Raw genomic sequence first — 26,217 nt, forward strand, 5'->3', positions numbered from 1 at the left:
ACTGTGTTTGAGGTGTGTGTGTGGTATCACTGCATGCGGCACAGCAAAGGTAAAAAGTTTAAATCAGAATGGGTTGTTTAGTTACATTTGAGTAAACTGTGAAGATCAGTACCATCAGTAGCAGCACAGTACACTACAATTGTTATTTTACTGTTTTAAAGTGTGGATTTTTTTTATAAATCTGCATCTGGATATGAGTCAGCTTCAAAACAAACATCTGATAAGGTTGCGTTCAAGGCTGCTGACAGGAATGATTTTTTAAGAATACCCCAAATCTGTCCAGGAATGAACACAAGGATGAATTCTGCCAAACTTCAGACTCATGATTCCAGACTTATGTTCATTTAAATGTGACCGTGATGTAAGTGACGCACATTAAACAGCAAATTCAACTTTTCAGGCTCGTCCAAGTATTCTCTGCACCTTATTCGATAATGATTGGATGAGGGTCAAAAATTTAATATGCCGGACAGTCTGTTTACTTCTACACCTCACATTTTCAGATTAGAATGAAAAGAGCTCTATGAATGGTCACATGGTGGCGCTCTCTGCTGTTACTCTTCTTTGATCTTTGCACTACTGAAATTATTTTACTAGTTTTTGAGATATCCTGCAAACAAGCAGGACTACAAACAAAACCCCTTGGGCAGAGCTAATTTGAGAATTTACATTTATATGAGCGCATCTGAGCGGCTGTCACACCTGTTGTGCAGCGGTGTGAGTGGCATGAATCAGGCCCCTGGAGTCCCTGGAGGGGATGTCTGTTTCCACAGACCTTCAGTCCCCCGTGGTAAAACAGTCAGATGCAACAAAGGCACTGCAGGAAGGCAGGAAATCACTTAACTTCATTTTCTCTTGCATCCTTTGTTGCCTTGGAAACTAGTTGGGGGAAATGTGCAGCTCTGCAGTTATTTAATCACCCTGCCCACCACCAACCAAACCCCACCCTTATTCCCACACCTCCACATGACGACTTCAGTCTTTGCCTCTGTCAGTAAGCGACTTCTTCCTGTTTGGTAGTTTTAAGTTTTTGTTTCTGAGTGTTGGTGAAAAACTGACACCAACGCAGACCTTTCACGGGAAACTGTTATGACAAACCGACATAAAGATGTTGAAGATGTTTGACTCTTAATCTGTTAAAATGCTGTTGCTGGTTAGTAGAAAATGCTCTTCCATCCACAAACTGCTCGAGAGAAGAAGGACTTATTGTGTTGCTCTTTCATTTACATGAAACTCATTTCCATGAAGATGTTGAAGTAATTATTGTCTTCAGCAGCTAAACAGTTTTCAGCTGTTGGAAAATGTCATCGATCAGTTTTTCAGCATTCAGTTAGACTGGCGTCTTTATCCTGACAGCTGGAGCAGCGATCCTGTCTGTGCGCTGACTTGCTGCTGCAGGCACCTCCTGGCAGGTTTGGTAGAAACTGGCGGTGTTGTTTGTGCTTGTTTGTGTTGCAGCAGGGTGGAGATGTCAGCATACATCCACTCAGACGAGGATCCTGCTTTGCCTGTGCGAGTGCGCTGGTCTCTGACAGGGAGGATGGTTGAACAGCAGACTTACATGTTAACTGGGCGACAGTAGCCTGTGTGTGGACAGAAAAGACAGCTGTTATCCTCACTGTGCAACAACAAAAACTCAGATTGTGGGTGATATCTTTGTAGGGATGTACTGCATGCTCATTAGGCCTGGGTGTCATTTCAGTTGTCATACCAAAACAATACTTTTTCTGATTCTTTACTTTGGGAACTAAACCTGTTTAGCCACATTAGCAGTGACCACATTTTTGGTCCAGACTGGAATATTTCTCCAACTATTGGACCAGAGGATGACTCCTAGTAACTGAAGTGTCCCCTGACATGTCATCTAATGCCAACAGCAGGTCAAAATTTGTTAAATACTTTGGTTTATAACTAACTGCAAAACTAACAACATTCCTGTAACCCTTTGTATTTATGGCTAGTTACTAAATGTTAGCATGCTAACATGCTAAATTAAGATGTTGAACATGATAACTATTAAATGTGCTATGTGTGACATTAGCGTTTAGCTCTGTTGTTTAGATCTTTGTTACCTGATCAATAAAGAAGTGAGTTTGTGTGACAGTGACTGACCTACAGGCTGATTCACAGTTCAAGCAACATTTCTCTGTGCAAATGTTGCTTCCCTCATTCCTGCTAAAATATCTATAATTTCCCTGAGATGTCAACATGTTTTTGGGGATTATGCCACTTTCTAGTAACTCCACTTTCATGAGCTGCAGTTTCAAAGGGCTCCATATTTTGGAAACTGGATTTTCTACTTCAAAGAGAATAATTTCTGGGTCACACTTGCAGACTTTGATAAAGTTTGAACCTTGAATGGGAATTCTAATAACGGGCTGGATTTCTTGTCTGAGGCCTCACTAATCTCAGTGCTAAAAAAGAAGCAAAGAAAAAAAAATCTGCCCTGCTGTGAGATAATTTTCACTGTTTTCCTCCCTCAGACATGACGACTTGAAGGAGATGCTGGACAGCAACAAAGACTCCCTGAAGCTGGAGGCAATGAAGCGGATCGTGGCTGTGAGTGGAAATAATGTTTACTTTGGGATGTGACTGGACAGCAGGTACGGCCGCACAGCAAGTGAAGGACGAAGGCGTGGAGAGTTTGTGAGACAAGCTGTCAGATGTACACCGCAACATGCATCATTTTCAGTTGATCCAGACAGCTGCAAACAGTAGACAGGGTTAAAAGCTCTAAGTAGTCATGTATGGTATTCCTAAGATATTTTAAGAATATTATCGGGATATTACAGGCAGTAGTGTGTCTCCATTATCCTCTCGCTCTTCAGTGACTACGTGTTGCGTCTTGTCTCGTTGATCATGAAGGAAATACTACTCTATAGAGTATATAGGCTGCAACATAGTGTAGTTAGAGAATATTATAGATCCAAGATGAGAACGTCTGCAACTTCAGCACCACGGACAGCGGCAGGGGTTCATCAATATACAGCCGTTCAGCTACTGATATTTCAGAGTCGGGGCCATAGATTTTATTTAACTTGCACAAACCTCAGTCAGATAATGGATCAGTGAGTCAGGCAGACCAGACTAACATATTCAGCTAAACAGCCCCTCTGCCTCTGCACTCTCATGCATGGATGCAATTTGGAAACTTGCAAACAAGGGGGTGGAACCCCCCCCCCAAATGCCTGCTGCCTCTAAGTACCCAAAGTTGGATCTCTGTATTGAAATTGATTTTGTGATTTTGATGTTAAGAAAAAAAACACTGCCTTGAGTTGATGCCATCACATACGAACTGAAACTGTAATAGACTTAATCAGCAGTTTGAGATGATATATCTACAGCGTGAGAGATGCAAACAGCACAGTCAGCTGTTAAATATTCACAATCTGTGTCAGATTCTTTCCTCCGAAGCTCCGCGCCCGTCTCTTCATTCGTCATCCCTGCAGGACAGAGAAGATGAAAGCGAGGGAAAAGCAAGAAGAGGAGCTGGAATAAAACTTTCTAAAGCTGCACCTTCTCTCACAAGTGATTGAATCTCTTCAAACCTGTCACCTTGTGAAAGTCTCATTGCTGATTTATGTGTGTGTGTTTATTCTGCAGATGATTGCCCGAGGTAAAAACGCATCAGATCTCTTCCCCGCTGTGGTGAAAAATGTGGCCTGTAAAAACATTGAGGTTTGTAGTGAACCCACTGTAATACCGGCTATTTTCTTCAGTTTATGTAGTTGTATGTGCTGAAAAAAGTTGTTTTCTGCGTGAAGGTTTTGGTGTTTTACTTGCTTGTAACTTATGCATGATCTTATCACATTTAAAAGCCCCAGGGGGGGGGTTGCCTTTATCTCACCTGAATAAAATTGCAGTTTTCCTCCGCTCTTTTTAAGGTTTTTATCACTGTGCTTTATCTCTTCACTTCAGATTTATCTCAGTGAAAATAATTGAACTAATTTACATAATTTGGATTAAATCTCTCTCTGTTTCCCTCTCACTGCTGCTCCCTGCAGGTGAAAAAGCTGGTCTATGTTTACTTGGTGCGTTATGCCGAGGAGCAACAGGATCTTGCTCTGCTCTCCATTTCCACCTTTCAGCGAGGGTTGAAGGTACAGCAGTTTTCAGAAGTGACAATTCCTTCAGATTTTTGATAACAGAAAGAAACACATTTCTCTAATGCGCTGATGTTATGTTTACTGTATGATTTTAGCCATGAGAGCAGCTTGGCTCTACATTTACAGATTCTTTATATGAATGCAAAAGACCAGATTTGGGTGTCAGTCCACCACTTTGGACCTTTTCAGATTTTGCTAATTAGCAAATGTTAGCATTTTATTTTAATCCCACAGCGGGATTTGAACCTTCTAGCTGTGAGGCGACAGTGTTACCACTTGTCCCACCGTGCCACCTACACCTACTTAACAGCAGCATGTTGTTACTGTGAGGATGTTAGCGTGCTGACATTAGTTGTGCCTAAATACAGCCTCACATTGCCGTACACTCACATTTCTGAATGTCAGGCAGCTGTCTGAACCTTGTCGACCGAGAAGCAGAAATGTTGCTTATGAGGCTCTTGCTCTGTACCTTTGCAGGATCCGAACCAGCTGATCAGAGCCAGCGCTCTGCGAGTCCTCTCCAGCATCCGAGTCACAATCATCGTCCCCATAATGATGCTGGCCATCAAAGAGGCTGCTTCTGATATGTCTCCATACGTCAGGAAGACAGCTGCTCATGCAATTCCTAAACTCTACAGGTGACCTCCTGAGACTTTCCAGTGCTCTTTCTCTTACTTCTTTTCCTACTTATTGGAAAAGGCCTTTGAGTCGCATATATTACTCCTTGACCAGAGGCCTCTATAACATTGATTTAAGGAGGCATAAATAATTCATTCATAAGCTAGAAATCTGTTTTTGAGAACTTATCATTCAATTTTCAGCCTATCAGGGAGTCCTGATCCCTGCTGTGTGAACCACCAGCCTAAGATCAAATGTTATTATGAGTTACCGTCATAGTGAAATGAAAGCCCTTCATGGCAGTAAAAGGAAATCCATTGCCACTCTGCAGGAAAATCCATTTGTTTTATACTCCAGAGTGGAATTTTTTAAGAACAAGTGCTTGCTAACTCTGTCTTCAACATTTCTTGTTTCATGATTTATTCGTCTCTGTGCGCAGTTTGGATCCAGAACAGAAGGACCAGCTGATTGAAGTCATAGAGAAACTCCTCGCTGACAAAACTACGGTGGGTTTTTGCACCAGATTTCAACGAATGCAAATACAAGCTTAAAAAAGCACAGTGTGCAAAACATCAGAATCAGCGTCTGTGCAAGCATCAGATTGCTTCAAGCTCATTATTTGTTTAACCGGTCTCCCTCTTCACCTTGCAGTTTTTGCATAAGCTGTTGTAATTTCTAACCAAAGTATAGAAAAGCAGAAACAGGCTGTAGAACCCAGTCATTATTTACAGGCTTCTTGTTCAGTTTAGACATAATACAGAACAGTATCCGAACACCTGCTGTGAATGAAAATGTGCTGCAGTTGGTTGCAGGAAGCGTCGTCATGGCTTTTGAGGAGGTGTGTCCAGAGCGCATCGACCTGATCCACAAGAACTACAGGAAGTTGTGTAACCTCCTGATTGACGTGGAGGAATGGGGGCAGGTCGTCATCATCAACATGCTGACCCGCTACGCCCGGACCCAGTTCCTCAACCCAAACATCAATGTGAGTAAGAAACCAGAGAGATAACATGACAGAAAGTGATGAAAAATGCTCATCACAACCTCTTCGAGTGCAATGTGATGTTTGCTTTATCTGTCCGACCAACAATCCAGAAACTTAAAATATTTAATTCACTGTGAAAAAATAACACAGACAACCAGAAAATCCTCTCATTTCAGAAGATGGAACAAATACTTTTTTAATTGGATCATCAAAATTGTTGCTGCTTTTTGTGAAGATTCAGTCATTAATGAATTAATCAGCGAATCATTCCAGCAACACAAGCAACTGTAGTTTTAACACGTACTTTGCAATTGGCCACTACTTGGACAGCTATGTTTACTATATCTTTCCCACAGTATTACTCCAGATGTTTCTTACAGTGTCTGGTATACAGAGACTTTTACAACATAAAAGACCATAAAGAGCAATTGTTTCATTCATTATTTATGTTCCAGAAGTCCATGAAAACTAATAAAACTCTACAAATTGGAGAAACATCCAGTCATTATTTTCCTCTTTCAACGTTGCCAACTTGGTCATTTTTTTAATGAGTTCTCCAGACCCACCTGTCGACTTATTTTCTCCTAAGTGACTCGCAGCAAATTGAGCTATTTTTCTTGCTGCGTTGGACATTGCTATTGTGGTAATTTGCAATGCATGTGGTGACAAATTGCTACGGCCATTTTGCACCACCTATCTGTCTAACACGAGGAGGTCTAATGATAATGCTTCTCATACACAGTGTTCCTGCTTTTTAACAAATATATTCAAGAGCAAATTGCCATCTGGTGACTTCTAGAGGCTTTTTAAGCAGCCAGTAAGGGTTTTGCATGCAAGAGAGATTTCTTGCTTGGTGTGTTGGTCCCTCGATGCACTATTTAATCCCTTCCGTCTCTGCAGGAGTCTCTGCTGGAGGAGGGAGGCGCTGACAAGACCTTCTACGGTTCAGATGGAGACGAGGACGAGGACGATGAGGAGAAAGAAAAGAAGGCCGAGGCTCCTGCCATGGCCAAGAGGAAGCCGTACGTGATGGATCCAGACCACCGGCTGCTGCTGAGGAACACCAAGCCGCTCCTGCAGAGCCGCAACGCAGCTGTGAGACCCCTGCACTGCTGAATAGCACACACATCAGTATAACACAGCACAGCCAATTAAGTCAGGTTTTGAGTCAGTTGCCATGGTAGAGAGCACAATCATTATTCCACACCGAGCAGCAGGTTGGCGGTGTGATTTGTTGAAGTCTTGTTAATAAGTGTCCGTCCACCTGAAGTGTCCCTGAGCAAGACCCTTAATCAGAGCTGACCTCTGAAGTGAGGACAAGTGATAACTTCATGAAGGAAATTAATAAATCATCACCCTACATTAGCGCTGCTGTGGTCACCTTGGAAGGCCTGTTAGATGTTACAAAATTCCCTCGTCACACATTATTCTGCTTTGTACTGCTGTAATCAAACTGGTTCAAGATTAACCCTGTTCCTCTGGCGATGGATGTGCCTCCTTATCTCGCATGTAGTTCATGCTGCTAATTGTTTTACCCCTATGAAGTAATTAATAAATGTCTCCCTTTTGCTCTGGTGTCTTTAAATAGCTCAATTGTTGTGGGCCCTTTCGAAGCTCTTATTTGGCCCATTGTACTCTAATGAATGCCTGTGTTAAAAATGACACAAAGCACTTCTTAAGAGTTGGAATGGAAGTAAAAATCTACCACTACACATACCCATTCATTCGGTTATGATGCAATCTGGCACTTTGTCGCTACAGTAAGATGCAAAAGTAAGATGATGAACGTGGTCACAGTGTTACTGTTTTGGTTCAGTCTCAGAGAGTCGCAGCAGGCAGCTCTAAAAACCCAGTGTGCACTGCTGCACCTGCTCTGCACCAAACAGAAGACAGATGAATTTAGCAGCTAGCTTAGCAACTACCCGGTGAACATCGTGAACATACTGTAGCATTTAGCAGGTAAGAGTCAGATATATCCCTCAGGGGTGGGTGGAGACCAATAACAGAGCTAAAAGCTCGCTGAATGCTGGATTTACATCGTTTGGCCAGAAACATGATTATTGTGCAGCCAAAAAACATCAGTTGATGCAGTGAGTTGCTTAAAAGACCCTAAAAACAAATGACTCATTGCCAAATTATTTCTTGGAATAAATTTTGATCTTCTCACTTTTACCTGTAAAAAGAGAGCAAAACAGTGTTCGCTTTAGTTCCTTCATGCATATTCAACACACAGGCAGTGGGCAATAAATCCACCACATTGCATATCTACACACAGCAGTGGAAGGCAGCGGTGCATTGGAAACGGGCTGCTGCTTTGGAAATGAATATGTTTTCAGTGGAGAACGAAGTGTTGAAAACAATACCCAGAGGGACAATACAGTCCATTAAACTGTCTTTTACTGTATTTTACATTATGAGATTGCATCACTGATGCTGATTTGCCCCACCCTCTGTTTTCTCATTCCAGGTGGTGATGGCTGTGGCTCAGCTGTATTTCCATCTTGCTCCAAAAGCAGAGGTGGGGGTGATTGCCAAAGCCCTGGTCCGTCTCCTGAGGAGCCACAGGTGAACTTTACAGTCTATAAATTGAAATAAATTGTCTTTTCAAATTGCTGTACCGTAGATTTTGGCAGCAGCGTAGTCCAAACATGAATCGCAGTGTAAAGCCAGTTGCATGATCCATCTCACAGCGTTATTGTGGCTGAGAATGGAGAATAATGAGAACTAATGAGTCTCACTTGATACAGGAAGAAACAAGTCGAGGTGCCAAAAAAAATAAAAAATGAAAACACGCAGCTGAATGTGAGAGGAGAAAGCCATAATGACCATGAAGCTCAGTATGGCCAAAAAAAAAGACAAGTGAGGGTAGTAAAATAAATCTCTATAGCCCTGAAGCAGGAAGTGAAATTAAACAGGGAGCTCAGAGAAAGCGAGGTAAACATGAAAGCATAAACCATGAGGAGTGATGATGGCACATAGGTGGCCTCTTGGCTGTAAGTCCTGCAGTCTGTCAGCTTCTTATTGAACAAGTGCTCTTGTAGCTCGGGTGTGCTGTAATGGGATCATCACTCAGCAGCGACCCAACAGCAGCATCCCTCTCTCTGGACGTTTGTCAGAAGTCCACCGTGCTGTACGATGTGTTTCATTAGACTTTATTATTTGTATGGACTCGGTGAAGTTTCAGCTCTCATTACAACCACATTGGATGACGAGCTTTAAGAATAATGCCTAGCTGTTTCACAAGAGAGCTTCTCAAGTTTTTTATTGGTCTCTCTTATGTGCTAGATCATCTACAAACAAATGCAGATGTACAGAGATGTTACTATAATTTAAAGGTATGTTTTATTAGAGTGAACAAGCTGGAAAAAGTCTTTTGCTGTTTTTGACTCAGGACACTCTGTTGCCATGGTTTTTATGCTGCATTCATGCAATTTCTGCAGAATAAGAAAAATGCATCACTGTGAATTTACAGGCAGGCAGAATTACATAAGCAGACAAAATTATGACTAATAAAAATACTCATAAAGAATGAAATTAGAAATATAAAATGGTTTAGGAAAAAATCTTTTCCTAATTTCCTAAGAGCTGTGACCTCCAGTGTGAGTAGAAGTAGGACAGGAAAGGAAAGGACAGGACAGGGGATTGACACTTCACTGAATCCATCTGTTTCTTCATCAGTCTGTCCTCTCTGTCTCCTCCTCCAGTGAAGTCCAGTACGTTGTTCTTCAGAATGTGGCAACAATGACGATTAAGAGACGGGTGAGTTACACCTGCAGGCTCTTTGTGTGCGTGGAGCTTGAAAAACATGGAGCTGCAGACCCACTGAGGTTTTCTGTCTTTGTGTTTCACAGGGGATGTTTGAACCGTACCTGAAGAGTTTCTACATCCGCTCCACAGACCCAACCCAGATAAAAGTCCTTAAGGTTCTTCTCTGTTCTGTTCTGTTCTGTTCTGTTCTGTTCTGTTCTGTTCTGTTCTGTTCTGTTCTGTTCTGTTCTGTTCGATCCTTCCCTCTTTAATCTGAATGCTGAACCAACGAGAGACTATTAATTCTCTGAACTCTGGCAGTATCTTGTACGCTGTATCAGCAGCATCTTGTGCCTGTCTTCAATCATTTTTAAACCAACTTACTGTGAGTTATCTCCTTAGAGCAAGTGAAGCAAAGACATAATGTCAAGATCTTTTAGAAAGATATCGTGAAAAAAAAGGTAAAATAATTAAGTCGAACAAGGATGTTGTTATCGTGCTGTGCAGAATCAAATCCCGTGAAGCAGAATATAACAGTTTCAAAGATGTCATCAATGTCAAAAAGTACAATTTTTAAAGTGAAAATAAATCTGACACCGGTCTCGGTAAGGAATCAATGCTGCAGGAAAAAAGCTGTACAGTAATTATGGTAAAGGATCCCATTTTTTAGAATTAAAAACGGTCTTTTTCTTTTTTGTCTTTTGTAGCTGGAGGTCCTCACCAATCTGGCCAATGAGACGAACATCTCCACCATTCTCAGAGAGTTTCAGGTACAGAGCAGGACATGAAGAGTGAATGTTGTCTTCACTTAGAGCTGCAGCAAGGATTCGCTGCACTGATTATCTTTGTTCCTGCAGACATACATTAAAAGCATGGATAAAGACTTTGTGGCTGCCACAATCCAAGCCATTGGCCGCTGTGCTACCAACATCGGGGAGGTGAGGGACACGTGTCTGAACGGGCTGGTGCAGCTGCTGTCCAACCGAGACGGTGAGTGTGTTGGTCCTCTAGAGGCTCTTTAAGTGATAAAGTATGTACAGAAGAAGAAGAAGAATACACTGTTGTGTCGAGCTGTATTGGATCAATAGGATAATATAATCAATTCTTTTGCATTTGAAAATTATAAAAGTGAAAAGTAGAAGCAGAAGATTAGACATCAGACACGATAAAGAAACATATAAAAACACTTAAATTATGAGTGAGAGGAGGAACAAATTAATCAATGTTCGTTAATGATTTCAATGAGTGACTCTTCCTCCTGTGGAACAGAGCTGGTCGTGGCTGAGTCTGTGGTGGTTATTAAGAAGCTGCTGCAGATGCAACCGGAGAAGCACAGCGACATCATAAAGCACATGGCCAAACTAACGGACAACATTCAGGTGAGAGTCTTGATCACACACTGCCATCAGTGAGTTACATCCCTCTCCAGCACCAGCTGAAGGTGTAGACACACAACCAGTTCATCTAATTTTAACTGTTTTCAGGTGCCGATGGCAAGGGCCAGCATCCTGTGGCTGATTGGAGAATACTGTGAGCATGTGCCTAAGATCGCACCGGATGTCCTAAGGAAAATGGCCAAGTCATTCACTAACGAGGAGGACATTGTCAAGCTACAAATCATCAATTTGGCCGCCAAGCTCTATCTCACCAACTCCAAACAGGTGTGAATGGCATTTTTTTCTACCACTAGCATTGAAAAAAGACTAGGCGTCAGTAAGTATCTCAAAGCTGTACTTAAATGCAGTACTTTAGTCAATGTATTTAGTTGCTTTCCACCACTGTCAATTCTTACCTCTGACTAGATGTGTAACTAGCATCTAGCAACCCATTAATACTTCCTAATAACTACCTAGCAGCACCTGTACGTATACATGCACAGACACATCAGAGTGCAGGTATTCTTGTTTGTAATGTCTTCATCCCACATGTCCTTCATATATTGGAATTTCCCCTTGCGATTGGAATTTCCCCTTGTGGGACAAATAAAGGTATAATGAATTGTATTCCTTTTTCTTGCAGACCAAACTGTTGACGCAGTACGTTCTCAACTTGGCTAAATACGACCAGAACTACGACATCCGCGATCGGGCGCGCTTCATTCGCCAGCTGATCGTGCCCACTGAGAAGAGTGGAGCACTCAGCAAGTACGCTAAGAAACTGTTCCTCGCCCTCAAACCTGCTCCAGTCCTCGAGTCTCCATTTAAAGGTACCTGAGCCTTTTTAAAGTCCTCACAGCTTGGAGACAAAGGAAAGCTAATATAGTCCCACTTTCATTCTTAAGACGACCAAGAAAACTGAAACAAATATATGTTCTTGTCTAGTTTGTAATATTTTATTTTTGGTTTTCTGAAAACTTCTGGAGTGAAGAAAATTTAAATAAAATGAGCAAGGGTTTAATTACATTTGGTGCTTGGCCCATTTACGACATTCACTACTAACTGATTACTCTTAATTAAGTGTTAATTTTCCTGTTTCCAGAGTAAGATTATTTCACCACCAGCATTGCTGTAGTGCACAGGCTTTACTGTAAGGAGTCCTTCCTTAGGGGGGCGCTGCAGAGTCGCATGGAGGACAGGGAGGGCAGAGATACAGGTGTTCTGAAAACAACAGGAAGTTAGTTATTCTAGCTCGTCCCACTTATGTGTCCCACTTAGCTGTGGCTGTGACTCAAAGCTCCAATCAGGCACTTCAGGCGCCTGAATGCTGCAGCTTAGGTCAAACTCTGTGCTCCGTCTCAGAGTCATAACTCAGTCAAATCTGAACACAGATGGGACACAGTTTGCTCAGAATCATCATGTTTTTAGGTTTTCTTCAGTATCAAAGTAAGCAGTGATTGTCATTTTCTGTACATTCATTTGTACATTGCAAATAGGAACTGGTTACAGCTAATTCAGCGTGCTTCTACTGGTGGCAGCTGGCCAAAATGTAGCTGACAGCTAGCTAGCTGAATCCATGGCAATGCTTAACTTCCTATTTGCAACACACAAAGCCCCTAAATGAGAATTGCAGTTCCAAAATTTAGAGCGCGCTTATCCGCTTAGTAAAAGAACGTTGTTTTTGTTTTGCAGATCGAGACCACTTCCAGTTGGGTTCATTGTCCCACTTGCTGAATGCCAAGGCCGGCGGCTACCAGGAGTTGCCCGACTGGCCTGAAGCTGCCCCTGACCCCTCCGTGCGCAACGTGGAGGTGAAGGAGTCTGTGCGTGCAGTGGGAACAGTAACATACAGAGACTCCGGGGCCTCCCTGGGCCCCAAAAGTTGGAGGGGAGTGAGGGTTGCTCCTGCCCCAGAGCGGTGCCTCAGAGGGGCTAGACAGAGTCACCGGAGCCTCACATCCCAATATAACATTAACTCCAATATAACATTGATTCCTCTCTCACTAGCCATCTTTCATTCACTTGCAGCTCATTAGCATTAACAGCTCATCTGTAACATGCATCCTTTTTGACGTCCATCTATTTCCAAATGGATGCTGCGAACTACTCCCCCCTCCACGGAGGAGAGTGAGTCACAAAGGAGAAAAGAGGATTATAGTCGCTTTTTATAAACTTCTGATTCACTATGAAACTCCTCGCCCTCTCTGCTGCACTTGCTTCTGTTGGGCAGCAGCTCACTCGCCCCATCCAGGTGATTTCTCACCAATGTTTGAGCCAATAGCACATGTGATACAGAAGGGAACAGATTTGGCAGCTACAGCCTAAATTTTCTCTACAAATCAGTAGCAGTAAACCACAAGTAGACTGCAAGGGGTTGACCTAAGGGGGTACAGATGCAGCCACAAGTTGATATTATGCATTTCATCATGCATTACTTGTGATTTTAACCTAATTATTACTCAAATTTTCAATGTGACATACAAGTTAAACTCTAGTGGACTATAGCTGAACAAGCTGCCATTCACTATGAGTGTTTTAAGAGCACACTGACGGTCCTTCTGTCCCCCTTCACCAGATTCCCTCCTCTTCTTCTCCATCCCATCACTCCATGTGCCATCGGTTCGTAGCCAACAATGTGATCTAAACAGACATGAAATCAAAACTTGAGTGCGTCACTTCTCTGTCAAAATCAAGTCTTAACTCATAAAAGCACTTGATTTTAAATTTCAGGAGTGACCTCAAGGCTTGATTTTGTCATCATATTCGTTAAGTATTGTTGATGTCATGTTTTTTACTCACAGCTCAATGTTCCATACCCACGGTTAACTTGTCATTTACTTGTGATGCAGATTTCAAGATGAGGCCACAGGTGCATTGAGTTTCCTTTTGATTTGACTGGTGCTGCACAGACTAGTAAGAGACCAAGCCAGGACTGTAGTACGTTTTAGCTTGTTAAATAAGTCAATAAGTCACTTAACTGCCAGCTGTTTCCCAAAGCATTTAATTCACTTCTAATTTCTGCCCCCAGCCAGAGGATTGTTTCTTTTACAAAGCGTTGAAAGAGAGCTGATGCACCACGGTTTATTTTGTTATCTGAGCGACTTTGCAGTGGTGAGCAGACACTGTTTGTTCCCTGCAGCTGCATTCAGAAGCTCCGACATCTGATCGATTTCTTGACAACTTATTGTAGTTCATTACTGTAACTAGGTTTGCAATGCCATACCCCAATTTTACTCCTCTTATTAGAGTCTGGCAGAGATCAAATTACATTAGCTTATGATGTCATTTTAGGGTCATGCAGCTGATAATTGACATCAGCATGAACCCTTTCTAGATGTGACCAGACGACTTCGCTGTGTTTTTGTCTTTGCTTATAGTTGTTTCAACTGGAAGAAGCGTATCCTCTAAAAAAATCCTCCCAAATGAAAAAATCTTGGGCCATGCAACTGCAAAATCATGTTGCATTTTAACATGATAGCATTTAGTTTAAATAGATGCTGGATTTGGGTGTCAGGAGAGGCAGCTTGAAAAAATAGTTGTCATTCAAAGTGTATTAAACTCAATGAGAAACAATGGAGAGCTTGGAGGATATCAGTCTGCAGATCTACAGTATACTTTGAAAAATGGTCTGCAGTCATATATAATGCACATGATTTGTATTTAAAGAGCAAAAATAAGCAAGAAACACCTTGAAGTCGCAGCTCAGCGCCTCAGAAACCTGAGTGTCCCGCTCATGTTGGGGTCTGTGGATCCTCTGTGGATCCTCTGAAGCCTGACCTCTCTGCACATTCTGCATCTCCACAGATAGAGGAAGTCATAACCACCAGCGAGGGGCGGCTCGGCTTGCTGGGAGACTGGCGAGAGGTGCCCCCCCCCCCCCCCCCCCTCAGTTTGGGAGTGCAGTGGTGTTTGTTTTGATGACTGCTCTCTCTTTCCTCCTGTAATCTCTCTCTGGTTGCCAGTAACTGGTGATGGTCAAGTTGACGAGATAAGAGAAATGAGATTTTCCTCCTTGGTGCTGAATCCCAGAATCAGTGCAGATTAACGGAGGATAAATGTGGCAGCCGTCTTTGTCAGAAGTGGAAAGAGATAATTCTTTATCCTCTTTCAAAAATGATGTACAATTGAAGCTGTAGCAGAAGAGCTGATGCAACATCGTAAAGACGAAGCTGATTCGAGTCAGGAGGGTTAGAGAAGTGAGCTTGAGAGCTTGTTCTTCACCTTAGACGCAGCATTTAAAGTCTCAACTCAAGGTCCACTTACTTGCCTGTCCCAGGGCTTTTGACATATCCCATGTTCTTCATCATCTCATGAAATTTACTCAGCTGTCAAGGAACAGGTTCAAACTTTGCATTTTGTTCCATAATTACACTGTCGGAGCACTTTTTAGGACTTCTCGTGTTATTCTCACTTTTAAGCCAACAAGGACAAGATTTAATATCTTAAACAGACTTCATCTGTTGATGAAGAAGATGAAGAGCATGTGGGGGGCATCCACGAGTCACTGGCAGGTCAGCATGGATGGCAGCTTTCCGCCATCAGCGTGCGAACAGTTGAATGAGAGGCAGACTGTGGTAGAAACGCGTCATGGTCGAAAGCCCCAGAACGAGCGAGTAAGCGGACCTTGAGTGGACGTTGTTAGTGGGCCGCCGTCTCCTCTTCCACACCTCACTGGTCTGTCGTGAAATTTGTGACGCGGTTTGTGAGTGTGTCACAAATGTTGCTGTGTGAGTGACATGACTTCCCTCTCCTCATTGTGACTCATGCTCGTTCAACATCCTTCTTCGTCACTGATGAAGACATTTCTACTGAATGCATTGTCATGTACTTGCTTGACGTGTCAGTAAGTAGTGAATGTTAATGTTGACTTTTTATTAAGTGTATTTTAAGTATATTTAATATAATTTAAGTTAAGTTCTAAGTTATATTGGAGTGTTTTGATTCCCTTGAATTTTTAGTAGCCAGCTAATTTCCAGATATTGTGGTAAATAAGTACACTGTGATGAAATTTCAGGTAAATTTTTGTCTCTGTGATGTGAGAAACTGTTCTCACACGTCTTCTTGTTAGACTCGGAAACCTTCCTGTGCCTGTTTCTCTTGCTTTCCTGACTTTTTTCTAAAACCTTTTCCTTCCTTATCTCACCTCCATCCCAATCTTTTTTTTCTTTTCTACATTTGCCAGGTTTTTACGCTGCTTGAAAGAGTCACAACATTAACGAGTGTGAGTCAGTTAGCGGCAAAGAGCCCACCTCCTTGAGCCTCAAAATCCATATAGCAGCAAAACCCAAATGCTTTTTGACACCCCCGGCTAATGTAGTTGCTGTCCTGTGCTTAGCTCAGCCAAAGCTACCTGAAACACGGCACCCTCTTCCTCGGTCTCTGCCATTAAAGAAGTGATTCTTTTAGCGGGACGTGCTGTCCTCTGACACGTCGAGATGCATTAGCAGCCTTGTGGGTTTTAAAAGGGGTTCAGAGATGTCCGCACTCATTAGCTGATGCCTCTAGTTAATGAGTTTGGTCACAGAAGGAGCGAGACAAATGAAAGTGTGGGAGGATAGACACCACTCCTCAAAGACATCACTTCTCTTAATGGAACTGCTCCCTGTATTAAAAGAAAACCATTTCTGCAACTGGTCATGAAGGCATCACCTGGTGCTATTATCTATCCGTGCAAAAAACAAAAAACAAAGAAAACCTCCATACGAGCATTAGTGTCTGTACTGATTTATCTCCTCTGACTGTCAGATCTAAAAGCAGATCTGATGGCTGGCTTCATGTGGCTGCATCGCGCCCGGGCAGAGGCATTCATGGCCATGCTACTGTAATCTGCCCACGTCTCTGCTTCTGTCTGAGGGTTCTGTCGCTGAAGCACAGCTGATGGCTCGCTGTTTGAACTTTGCCTCCTCTGCCAGGTGCCCGAATGGACCAAGTGCAGCAGCCGGGAGAAGAGGAAGGAGAAGAAGGTGGAGAAGCCGTTCTACTCTGACTCAGAGGGCGAGTCTGGGCCAACGGAGTCGGCCGACAGCGGTAACTTCAGGGGGCTGCTGGCCGTGTCTGATGAGACACAACCAAGACACATTTAAGGATGAGGCCGCCATTATTCAGTGTTGCTTTTATTGCCAACAAATACTATAAGAGACCAGAAGTTTGCATATTCAGACCTTCTTTACTGACTTTCAATGTCAATAACAAAATCCAAATATTGTGAAAAAGTGCAGCGCCGTCAGTGCAGCTGTAGCACAAACTTGTCTTTCTAATCTGTTTTTAGTCTTTTTTGTTTGTGTTTGTGCCTCAGGCGCAACCTGAGAGACAGAAATCTGGGAATAGCAGTGCTGCTGATTAATCTTTTTTATTCTAACGTGCCCCTGAAAAAAAGAGATAATACAAATCTGATCTTCTTCATTGATGACTGTCGGAAAAGTACTTTACGTCTGAAACTTGTATTCTATGTAAAGCTTAATTGTCTCACGGTTTGTGTAGAATTGACTTGGTCCCAGCTCTCATGTTTGTGAGTACACGTGTACAGTATGTATGTACTACATGTCACTGGATATGTGTCGTCCTATGTGACCTCCTACGAGCCGCTCACCCTCTGAACCTTCTCCTCTTCAGAGTCGGACTCTGCCAGCCATTCAGAAAGCGTCAGTGGCAGCGAGGAGAGCGGGTCGGCATCTGAGAGCGAGGAAAGCGAGGAAGGCTCTGAGTCCGAGGAAGAAGAGGAGGATGAGGAGGAAAAGGAGAAGAAGAAGAAAAAGAAAGAATTAAAGAAGCCGGTGCAAGAAAGTGAAAGGTAACACATGCTCTGTTAATAAATTTATGGTGTCCCATTTGGTGCATTTCATACTGTGGTCACTTTACTCTCCTCTGGGTGCCCTCATGCAGCCCATTCCACAGATCCAGTATAGTTTGCTCTGTATTACTGTTAAGCAGCAGTTTGCCTCATCCCTCATCATAATAACTCTGGGATCCTGATGGGACATCTGAACTTTCCTTTCCAGCGAGCAGAGCAGTGAAGAAGAAGAAGAGCGGAAGCACGAGAGGAAGAGTAAACAACGTAAGAGCGACTCAGAGTCTGAATCTGATGAGGAGGAGGAGAGCGAGTCTGAAAGCAGCCAGTCAGAGTCTGAAGAGGAGTCCGAGTCGGAGGCAGAGGTCAAAAAGAAAAAGAAGGTAATGACTTAAAATACCTAAAATACACTGCAACAAGTGACATCTGAGTCAGCTAAAATTTATTCTGTCAAGCCAATATATGCTTGTTTTATCTTCTTTCCAGGCAGTTTTTGTGTTAAGATATTCTAACTTCATACTGAGATTTTATTACCGTATCTGAGTAACTTAATGCTTGTGAATGCTAATGAATTTCCAGAAATATAAAACTGTTTGATAAACGCAACACAAAGACAGAATTTCTTTGTATCCAGATAAACGTACTTTTCTGGATGCATGACTTTTAACATCACTGTGGGTTCTTCATAATTCTTACTTGTTTTTAAAAGCTTGATAAGTGAAATTTTTCTGGACTCGTGGTAGATAATTTTGCTTATTTTATATAATATTTCCCCCATTTTACTGTTTTTTCCTCTTGTTTTTGAGAGCTGATTTTCTGCAGTGTATTAAAAACAGGTGAAGACCCTCTCTGCACCATAAAAAGGCATTAAAGCTAAATCTTAACCTCTGTTCTTATCATTGGCTAATGGACCAAACATGCCTGTATTCAGACTGGCCTACCTGCACACAGTAACAGAAGAATCTGCATCTGATCATATCGGTTTTCCGTCATCTCCCTCCAGGCAGCTGAATCTAAACCTCTTTCTAAGCCTGTCAAGAAAGAGAACAAGAAAGAGAAGAAAGAAATGTCTCTGCTCGACCTCGACGACTGTGAGTATTTTTGTCTCTGTGAGCTTTCTGCTTTGAGAGAGAACATGAAAGTAATGACTCTCACCTCAGTCAAGCAGTCAGTGGACAAGGACGTTTGCAAACCGTGTGATTATTGCTAAAAATCACAGTCACCAGCTCTCCTGCTAATCAGGGAGCTGTAAAACAAACCTGAATCTCTGACGAATGCTTCTCACACTCTCGCCTGTTTCTCCCAGTTGAACCTGCTCCTTCTCCTCAAGTCACACCCGTCAACACCTTCCTGTCCAACAGCCTCGTGACCGACCTCGAGGGACTGTCTTTGTCTGACGCTGTTCTCTCTCCGGCTGTAAGTACTTCACGTCTCTCGTCTGCCTGTCTTGTATCGTCACCCTATTAGTCAAATTCTCAGAAAGGTTTGCAGCTACAGCAGTGAGTTCTGCATCCTCGCTGCTGCACTGCCTCCCCCCACCTCCACAGGCCTCCTCCTGTATGTAATGTTGGTTAAATGTTTCTCCATGTGTGATCTTGAGTCCCACTATCAAAATAAAGTGCAAAATTGCTGCAGTAAATGGTTGAAACGTTGATGTGAGATGTGAGCAGACAGATAAAATACATATTAAAGGTGGCAGTAGGACGAGATGCTCGTCTCATCTGGATCGACCACATAGTTCAAAGGATGGAAAAGAAAAGAATGTATTCCAGTATTCATCCGGGAGTCTTCCAGTTTTATCAATCAATCAATCAATCAATCAATCAATCAATCAATCAATCAATCAATCAATCAATCAATCAATCAATCAATCAATCAATCAATCAGTCAATCAATCAGTCAATCAATCAATCAAACCTTTATTTGTCATCAATGGGGCAATTGCTGTGTAACACCGGGAGCAACACATAAGTACACATCAATCACTCATAATCATAAATACATAGATAGAATAAGAATGCTCAATCGGTATGGATAAAATAGTAAAATAAGAAATACAAGTGCAGATATTAAGCACGGGGGGGGGCTAAACCATCTTTTCCTCCTGGAGTTTAGTAGGGTGATAGCTGAGGGTACAAATGAATGTTTATATCTGTTAGTTTTGGCATATGGAAGTCTGAGAAGTGAACCAGAAGGAAGAAACTGAAAGTATTGATAGAGAGGATGAGAGTGATCTAGCAGGATGGATTCTGCGTTCTTACGCAGCTGTTCATTGTAAAGGTCCTGTAGAGCAGTGCCAGTTATTTCAGTGCAGACACTAACCACCTTGATAAGTACATTCCTCTGCTTTAGCTTAAGTGATTGAAACCAGCAAATAAAGGAAAAACACGGATACAAACATGGACTCGATAAAACAACAGTAAAACATGGTCAACAGGGTTGAGTCAACTTGAAATTTGGAAAGTTTCCTAAGACAAAAAAGGCGCTGCTGGCTTTTCTTGTAGATCTTGTCAGTATTGCTCTCAAAGGTCAGCTTATTGTCTAGTATGGTTACCAAATATTTATAGGACTCTACAATTTCTATGTCCTGTCCGTCAATCACTGTGCTGTACACGTGAAATAAGACTGGCGTTGTCCAAATTACCCCCCCCCCCCCCCCCCTTTTCCAGTTCACTGTAGTGGTAAAAAGTGGTGAATAACTCCACTCACTCAGACTCTTTCTGGTAATAAGTGACAGAAACAGGCCGGTTAATGCATCAGGTCCTCTGTCTGCAGACTATCGCTCCCTCCAGCGCTCTGAAGAACTACGAGCTGCTGCACCGGATCACAGGGGAGGGTCTTTCGGTGGAGTACTGCTTCAGCCGGCAGCCGTTCAGCCCCGATGCCAACATGGTGGCGGTGCAGATGCAGTTCACCAACAACGCCACCTCCGACACCAAGAACCTGCACATGGAGGACGTGAAGCTCCAGTCTGGGATGAGGGTCAAAGAGTTTCCTGAGATTGGTGAGTGACAGGCTGCTGAGAACTGATGGGGGCTTCCTAATGTTGTGTCCCGGTTCCCATCTACATGCTAATGTCTGCAGTTTGTGCAGTCCATCAGTCCTCACAGTATAACTAATGTTTATGTGTGTTTCTGATTTGATGTAGTAGGAAATAATGCAAAAGGTGTGTCAGTGTCAAACATGCAGCTTTAAAATGAAAAAAGCAGAAAGAAAAATGTCTTTCTTATGATATTTATTTTTTGTCATGCTTGTGAATGATGGCTGTTGTTTTCCAAACATTCATGACTGATTTCAGCTTTTTGCAGCTCAGACTTCTTTGGTTAATGTGAAGCTTTTAGAATTCGTACTCACTTTTTAGAGTGGACTTTCTCTCACAGCACATATTCAGAACAATCTCACAGCACCTATGTATGTAGATTTTTCAGCGAATCAGACGAAAGGCACCACACGTGAAGCAAACTCAGATCAAAGAGTTCTTTTTGTTCTGGTGTGTTGACAGAGCTGCTGCCTGCAGGTGAGACGGCCACAGCTGTTATGGGCATCGACTTCTGCGACTCGACACAGGCGGCAAACTTCCAGCTGTGGTGAGTTGGATTCTGTGTTTGACACCCTGCAGTCTTTTCGTAGAATGAGTGTGGAAACAGAAACAGAACCAATGCTGTAATGAACCATAACTCTGCTGAGGTTTGGGATTACGCTCACTTTTTTCTGCATGTGTCTGCAGGCCGAGCGAAACATTGTTTTAAACTCACTCCTCGGGATATTTCATGAAGCAATATTTAACTGCAAGGTTTAGATCACATAAATCCAGAAAGTCATTTTAGAAAAGTGATAATAACTTCTAAAACAGTTTTTTAATGTCTCTCCATTTCAGCACTCACACCAGGAAATTCTTCGTGTCAATTCAGCCGCCGGTTGGCGAGCTGATGAGGCCGGTCTTCCTGACAGAGAATGAGTTTAAAAAGGAGCAAGGTACGTGCCAAAAGGAAATTCAGTAATTCTGTGAAGGAACATAGAATATAAAAATGCCATAACCTTAAAACAAGTCTATAAAACCGGGAAAGGGGAGTTAGCTACGCCTGTGTGTGCGCTGTGTGGAGGCGGATGCACAAGTCATTTCTCATATTTCTCACTATTTTGTAAAAGAGCCACATTTTCATTATTCCTTTAGAAATCTCTTCACACATGATTATTCTGAGATCGTATTGCAGGTGTACATCTGCTGTCATGTGCTGTCTCTCTGGATGTTTTCATATTAACTAATAGCATCAGTGTTGGATCCTGTAAATAAAAGTTCTTGTGTCATGGTTTGTTCCAGTAAATCAGACTTTTGTCAGCTTTGAACAGTCATTCCAGAGAGAGAAAAAAAAAAACGTGCTGCACCTTTACTGATTAAAGACACTCTGATGTGCACATTCAGGAACTGAATATAAATCAGGCCCATTGATTAAATGATTGCAGTCTTCAAAACTGTGCTCAAAAATGTACATTTCATTCACAGCAGGAGAGAACAGTCAGCACCACTTTCATCTTTTCTCTTCATCAGCATTTATTTTAAGATTTTGTTTAAATGATAAAAGCTGTGGACGCATTTTATGTCCATTTTATGTTACCTTGAAATAAATGCAACTCCTGTAATTAGACAGTGACATCACTCACAGTTCATTTTTGAAGTATTGTTTGATTTGTGTTCTGTCATCAGTGTCCACTCGTAGACAGTTACAGTACGTAGTCACATGAGTAATCACAGTGTTGCATGATGCTTCTTTCAATGGGAGGCTTTGATCACCTTTCAGTCTGTTTGCTGCACAATCTTTTCATCAGTGCAGGAACTAAAGGTCCGTCTCAATACCAGCGCTTCCAGTATTCACGAGTCGTCCACTGGTGACTAATGTGAGATATTTCCAGTAGTCAGTGCAGTGCTGGACCGCCTGTTGAGACCTCAGGTGTTTTAAGTATGGAACACGCTTCATCAGTGATATTCAGGCTCTCCTTGTGGTTCATTGGAGCTTTCATTTTATTTCCATTTAATGAACAAGTGTGTAAGATGAAATATGCAGTATTATGGTTACAAAAAACACACAATGAGCTCAGAGGAGTAATGTGATATAATTGAGTTATCCAAAAGCATGTAGCTCGACGGTACGTGAAAGAGATTTTTATATCTGATAACGCATGTTTTTCAAAGTCTTTGACATCAAGATAAGATGGACCTTTATTCATCCCGAGGGAAAATGTTGCAGCAGCACAAAGAGTACAAATATAAAATATCAATAAGGTGCAAGTATGAAAATATCAATAACAAATATCCATAATATACACAGTGCCAACAGTATAAACAAGTAAGGATCATAAGTTGCTCATATCTCAGGTTTCCATTGACAGTAATGATGTGAGATATACAATGTAAGCCTCATCACTACTATCAAGACATGTTTTTATATGAGGTGCTGACATCTGTGGAGGGTCTGTGTAAACGGTTTGGACATAAATAACCTTCAGGCTGAGTCCATCCTCAGTGTGTAGCTTAAGGGAATCGTGTTGGTGTATTTTGGGACTTGTCTAATACCTGGCAATGCGTGAACGTGTACTGAAGTGCTCGAGGCTGCAGGTGCGGGTATTAGGACGGATCATCTGTGGCCATTTTAATTACACCAACATAAACCAGCCAGAGTTTGGTAGAGCAGCTACAGACGGCAGTTAGCAGCATGTTTGTGTTGTTTGGTGTTCATCTCCCATCCTGACTAACACTGAGAGAGTTTTAAGCTCTAGCAAACCCAGAGTGACTCTTTCAACATGTGTCATATCCACGGTTCCTCCCTCTTCATACTGTCCCCCGTAGAGAAGCTATTACAGAATCTAGGTAAGTTGGCTTTGATAGATTTGTTTCTCCCAGCCATCTGTGTGCCCACCTGCCTTTTAGCCAGCCTCACACAAACCCCTCCACTGCCCTCCTCCTATGCCTCCTGCTGACTCCCCCTCCTCCCCTCCTGCCTTGGTAATCAACACTTAACTGCACCTCCGGGGTCTGTAGCTGCAGACAGACTCACCTGTACTAACCTGCATCTTATAAAGGCCGCTCACACTCTGCTACGCCAGGAATGACTGGAAATGCTCATCCACTGATCCCGATTCACTCTCAGAGCACCGTGTGAACAGAGCGTTTGAACATCCGGCTCGGAGCCGCCCTCGATCACGTGCACCATTGCTCATGTTTCTGTTAGCACAGCTGTCACACTGCTGATAACCACTGACCATGTCGGGAATCTGAGGTGTTGCAGCTTCACACTGTATTTGTTTTCTGAACAGTTTGTCGCACATTCGAACCTGATAAGCTGATTGTTTTGTGATTTGCAGGTCAAGAGATGTGTGGATGAGTGGGAGCTTTTTCCAATGACTATATTTCAGCGTGAAACTAACAGTCATTTTCATCAGCAATTCCACTGCTGATTATGTTTTGATTCACTGATTTTTCATTTAGTCCAGCCTTTGTTGCTCCGTCTGATTGTAGCCAGTTGTCACAGGTTGCATACTTTCCTGTCCCGTTAAAGGGTTTATTTAGAGCTTTTCCTTCTACAAATCAAGTCCAAATAAAGACAATTGAGGTAAATTTCTCATTTGTGATGCTGTGCTATACAAAGAAAACTGGCTTGACTTGAAATAAACTTTATTTGAGCCTGTATGTGTACATTTATACAGTAATTCACTAGCAAAAAGCCCACATTCACTGTTAAGTCATAGAGTCAATCATTTCCTGACCCCTCAGATTTATCATGTGAAGGGTCCAGACCCCCCTAAGCTAGAAACCACTGGTTTACTCTATGAGACGTGAGAGCATTGTGATCATGATATCAAGCATCAAATTCTCAGATTCAAGAAACTTGAACCAGTAAATGTTTGACATTTTTGCTTTATGTAGGACGTAAATGACTAGTCAGTGAATCAAATTACTGTTGATGAAGTTTGTGTCAAGTGACTAATTGTTTTCACCCTGCTTGCTTCACAAAATATAGTCATTCAGTAAAGGCGCAGTAAATAACCAGGTTTGAACCCAGATGCATGACAGATTAGGTAAAAGTTCACAAACAGGCAGATTAAAGCAGGCAAACATAGAAGGACGGAGAAGTCTAATGGTCAGACAGGTCAAACAAAAGTTTGGAAAGTTAAAATACAAACAGTCTGGTGAGGAATGAGTGGAAACTGGCTGCCATATATACTGCAGGGCTGATGAGGGGAAGTGGGAACAGGTGGGCAGGTGGGTGGAGAAAGGCAAGAAAACTGCAGGGCAGGTGGGTGCGTCTCTGAAGCAACAGAAGACGTGTGAAAACATCTTAACATCTGTTCACCTGCAAATCTCCAAAATGAATTGTTAGCAGCATTTCAAATGAGTGCGAATTATTAAAGAGAAAAACTGCTCTGGTCCAAAATTTCTCAATTTCAAACTACAATGAAGTTGAATTGAGCCAAAGATCTGACTCCTCTGCTGTGTTCAGTGGGAAGCATCAGTGCATTCCAGTTTAGGTTTCAGTGGCATCAATAGTGTTAGCCGTGTTTACAGTATCTGTATATAATACTGTGTGTGTCTGTAGCTGGTAGATATCCTGAAAAATAATAGATTTTTACTTCATATATGAAACAGCACACTGATGCTGTGCAAGCTGCAGCCTGGTATGTATTCATGAGTTATTAATAACTGCTTTTCATTGGATGCTACTGGGAGAGAGGAACAGCTAACTGTAGAGCTTCCCAGTCTGACCAGTGCTCCGCTCACTCCTCCGCAGGTCAGCTGATGGGCATGAACGAGATCACGGAGAAGCTAACCCTGGACGTGAAGTGCCGGAACGAACACGCCATCGTCCAGAGGGTGACTGCCGCCGCCAACCTCAGCAGAGTCCCCTGTGGTTCAGATAAAGAGTGCAGGTGAGGGGACGAGAGTAGATATCAGCACTCACATCTTAACTTAATGATGAAAGTGTCCTGAATGCTGTTGGTGAGGAAATAGATGCTTTGTCCATTCAAGTTTGGCCAAATTTGACCCTGTTTGTACTCACACCATCAGGTCAAAGCTTCAGTCAGTGAAGCTGGTATGTATTTTAATGGGTGGGGGAGCATGAAACATACCACCACTTATAACTCACTTGACCTGTAATTATAGTGCCCCCATCTGGCTAATCTCTGCAATGGCTTCAGAAAACGCAAAACACACAAAGGCAAAATGTATCATCTTTGTATGTTTTGCTGAAAGTTCACCAGTGGTATCGTTTTGAAATGTCATTAAGGCGACATCAATTAACATCAAATAACATGTTCTGAACACAAGGACGAGGACTGAGGGAAGAAGTAATGGAGGGATGAGGGTCGAGGGACAGAGGGAAGGCAGGATGTAGGGATGGGTGAAGGGAAGGAGGGATGAAGGGAAGGAGGGATAAGAGGATAATCTTATAGGGTACACAGGTGATGCACATAAATACATACTGTATACTGTGATGGTTTAAAAGCTTGTAGACAGTAGCAGAATAAAGGAATATATACTCTGTGTATACTGCAGTGCATGTGCTGCAGTATTTAAGTGTGAACACTGATGCTGATTTCTTT

General features: G+C 42.5%; 1 protein-coding gene across 13 annotated transcripts in view; it reads left to right on the plus strand.

Moving 5' to 3' along the window:
* Nucleotides 1–26,217, plus strand: part of LOC139337873 (AP-3 complex subunit beta-2) — a 42,245-nt gene that overhangs the window by 12,805 nt on the left and 3,223 nt on the right. For 2 of the 13 annotated variants that reach the window (XM_070972689.1, XM_070972682.1), the window contains exons 2-28: nucleotides 2,484–2,559; nucleotides 3,604–3,678; nucleotides 4,005–4,100; nucleotides 4,584–4,744; nucleotides 5,164–5,230; nucleotides 5,527–5,709; nucleotides 6,610–6,804; nucleotides 8,177–8,274; nucleotides 9,414–9,468; nucleotides 9,561–9,632; nucleotides 10,164–10,226; nucleotides 10,314–10,446; nucleotides 10,726–10,835; nucleotides 10,941–11,117; nucleotides 11,476–11,662; nucleotides 12,525–12,655; nucleotides 16,015–16,053; nucleotides 16,745–16,859; nucleotides 17,445–17,622; nucleotides 17,831–18,002; nucleotides 18,623–18,710; nucleotides 18,926–19,035; nucleotides 20,395–20,623; nucleotides 21,122–21,206; nucleotides 21,497–21,594; nucleotides 23,465–23,485; nucleotides 25,404–25,542. In XM_070972689.1, the coding sequence (XP_070828790.1) occupies nucleotides 2,484–2,559; nucleotides 3,604–3,678; nucleotides 4,005–4,100; nucleotides 4,584–4,744; nucleotides 5,164–5,230; nucleotides 5,527–5,709; nucleotides 6,610–6,804; nucleotides 8,177–8,274; nucleotides 9,414–9,468; nucleotides 9,561–9,632; nucleotides 10,164–10,226; nucleotides 10,314–10,446; nucleotides 10,726–10,835; nucleotides 10,941–11,117; nucleotides 11,476–11,662; nucleotides 12,525–12,655; nucleotides 16,015–16,053; nucleotides 16,745–16,859; nucleotides 17,445–17,622; nucleotides 17,831–18,002; nucleotides 18,623–18,710; nucleotides 18,926–19,035; nucleotides 20,395–20,623; nucleotides 21,122–21,206; nucleotides 21,497–21,594; nucleotides 23,465–23,485; nucleotides 25,404–25,542 (3,153 nt within the window). The remainder of the gene's footprint in view (nucleotides 1–2,483; nucleotides 2,560–3,603; nucleotides 3,679–4,004; nucleotides 4,101–4,583; nucleotides 4,745–5,163; nucleotides 5,231–5,526; nucleotides 5,710–6,609; nucleotides 6,805–8,176; nucleotides 8,275–9,413; nucleotides 9,469–9,560; nucleotides 9,633–10,163; nucleotides 10,227–10,313; nucleotides 10,447–10,725; nucleotides 10,836–10,940; nucleotides 11,118–11,475; nucleotides 11,663–12,524; nucleotides 12,656–16,014; nucleotides 16,054–16,744; nucleotides 16,860–17,444; nucleotides 17,623–17,830; nucleotides 18,003–18,622; nucleotides 18,711–18,925; nucleotides 19,036–20,394; nucleotides 20,624–21,121; nucleotides 21,207–21,496; nucleotides 21,595–23,464; nucleotides 23,486–25,403; nucleotides 25,543–26,217) is intronic. The other 11 variants (XM_070972691.1, XM_070972683.1, XM_070972692.1 and 8 more) reach the window with 6 other exon arrangements.

The sequence above is a fragment of the Chaetodon trifascialis genome, chromosome 10, assembly GCF_039877785.1.
Source record: "Chaetodon trifascialis isolate fChaTrf1 chromosome 10, fChaTrf1.hap1, whole genome shotgun sequence".
NCBI lineage: Eukaryota > Metazoa > Chordata > Actinopteri > Chaetodontiformes > Chaetodontidae > Chaetodon > Chaetodon trifascialis.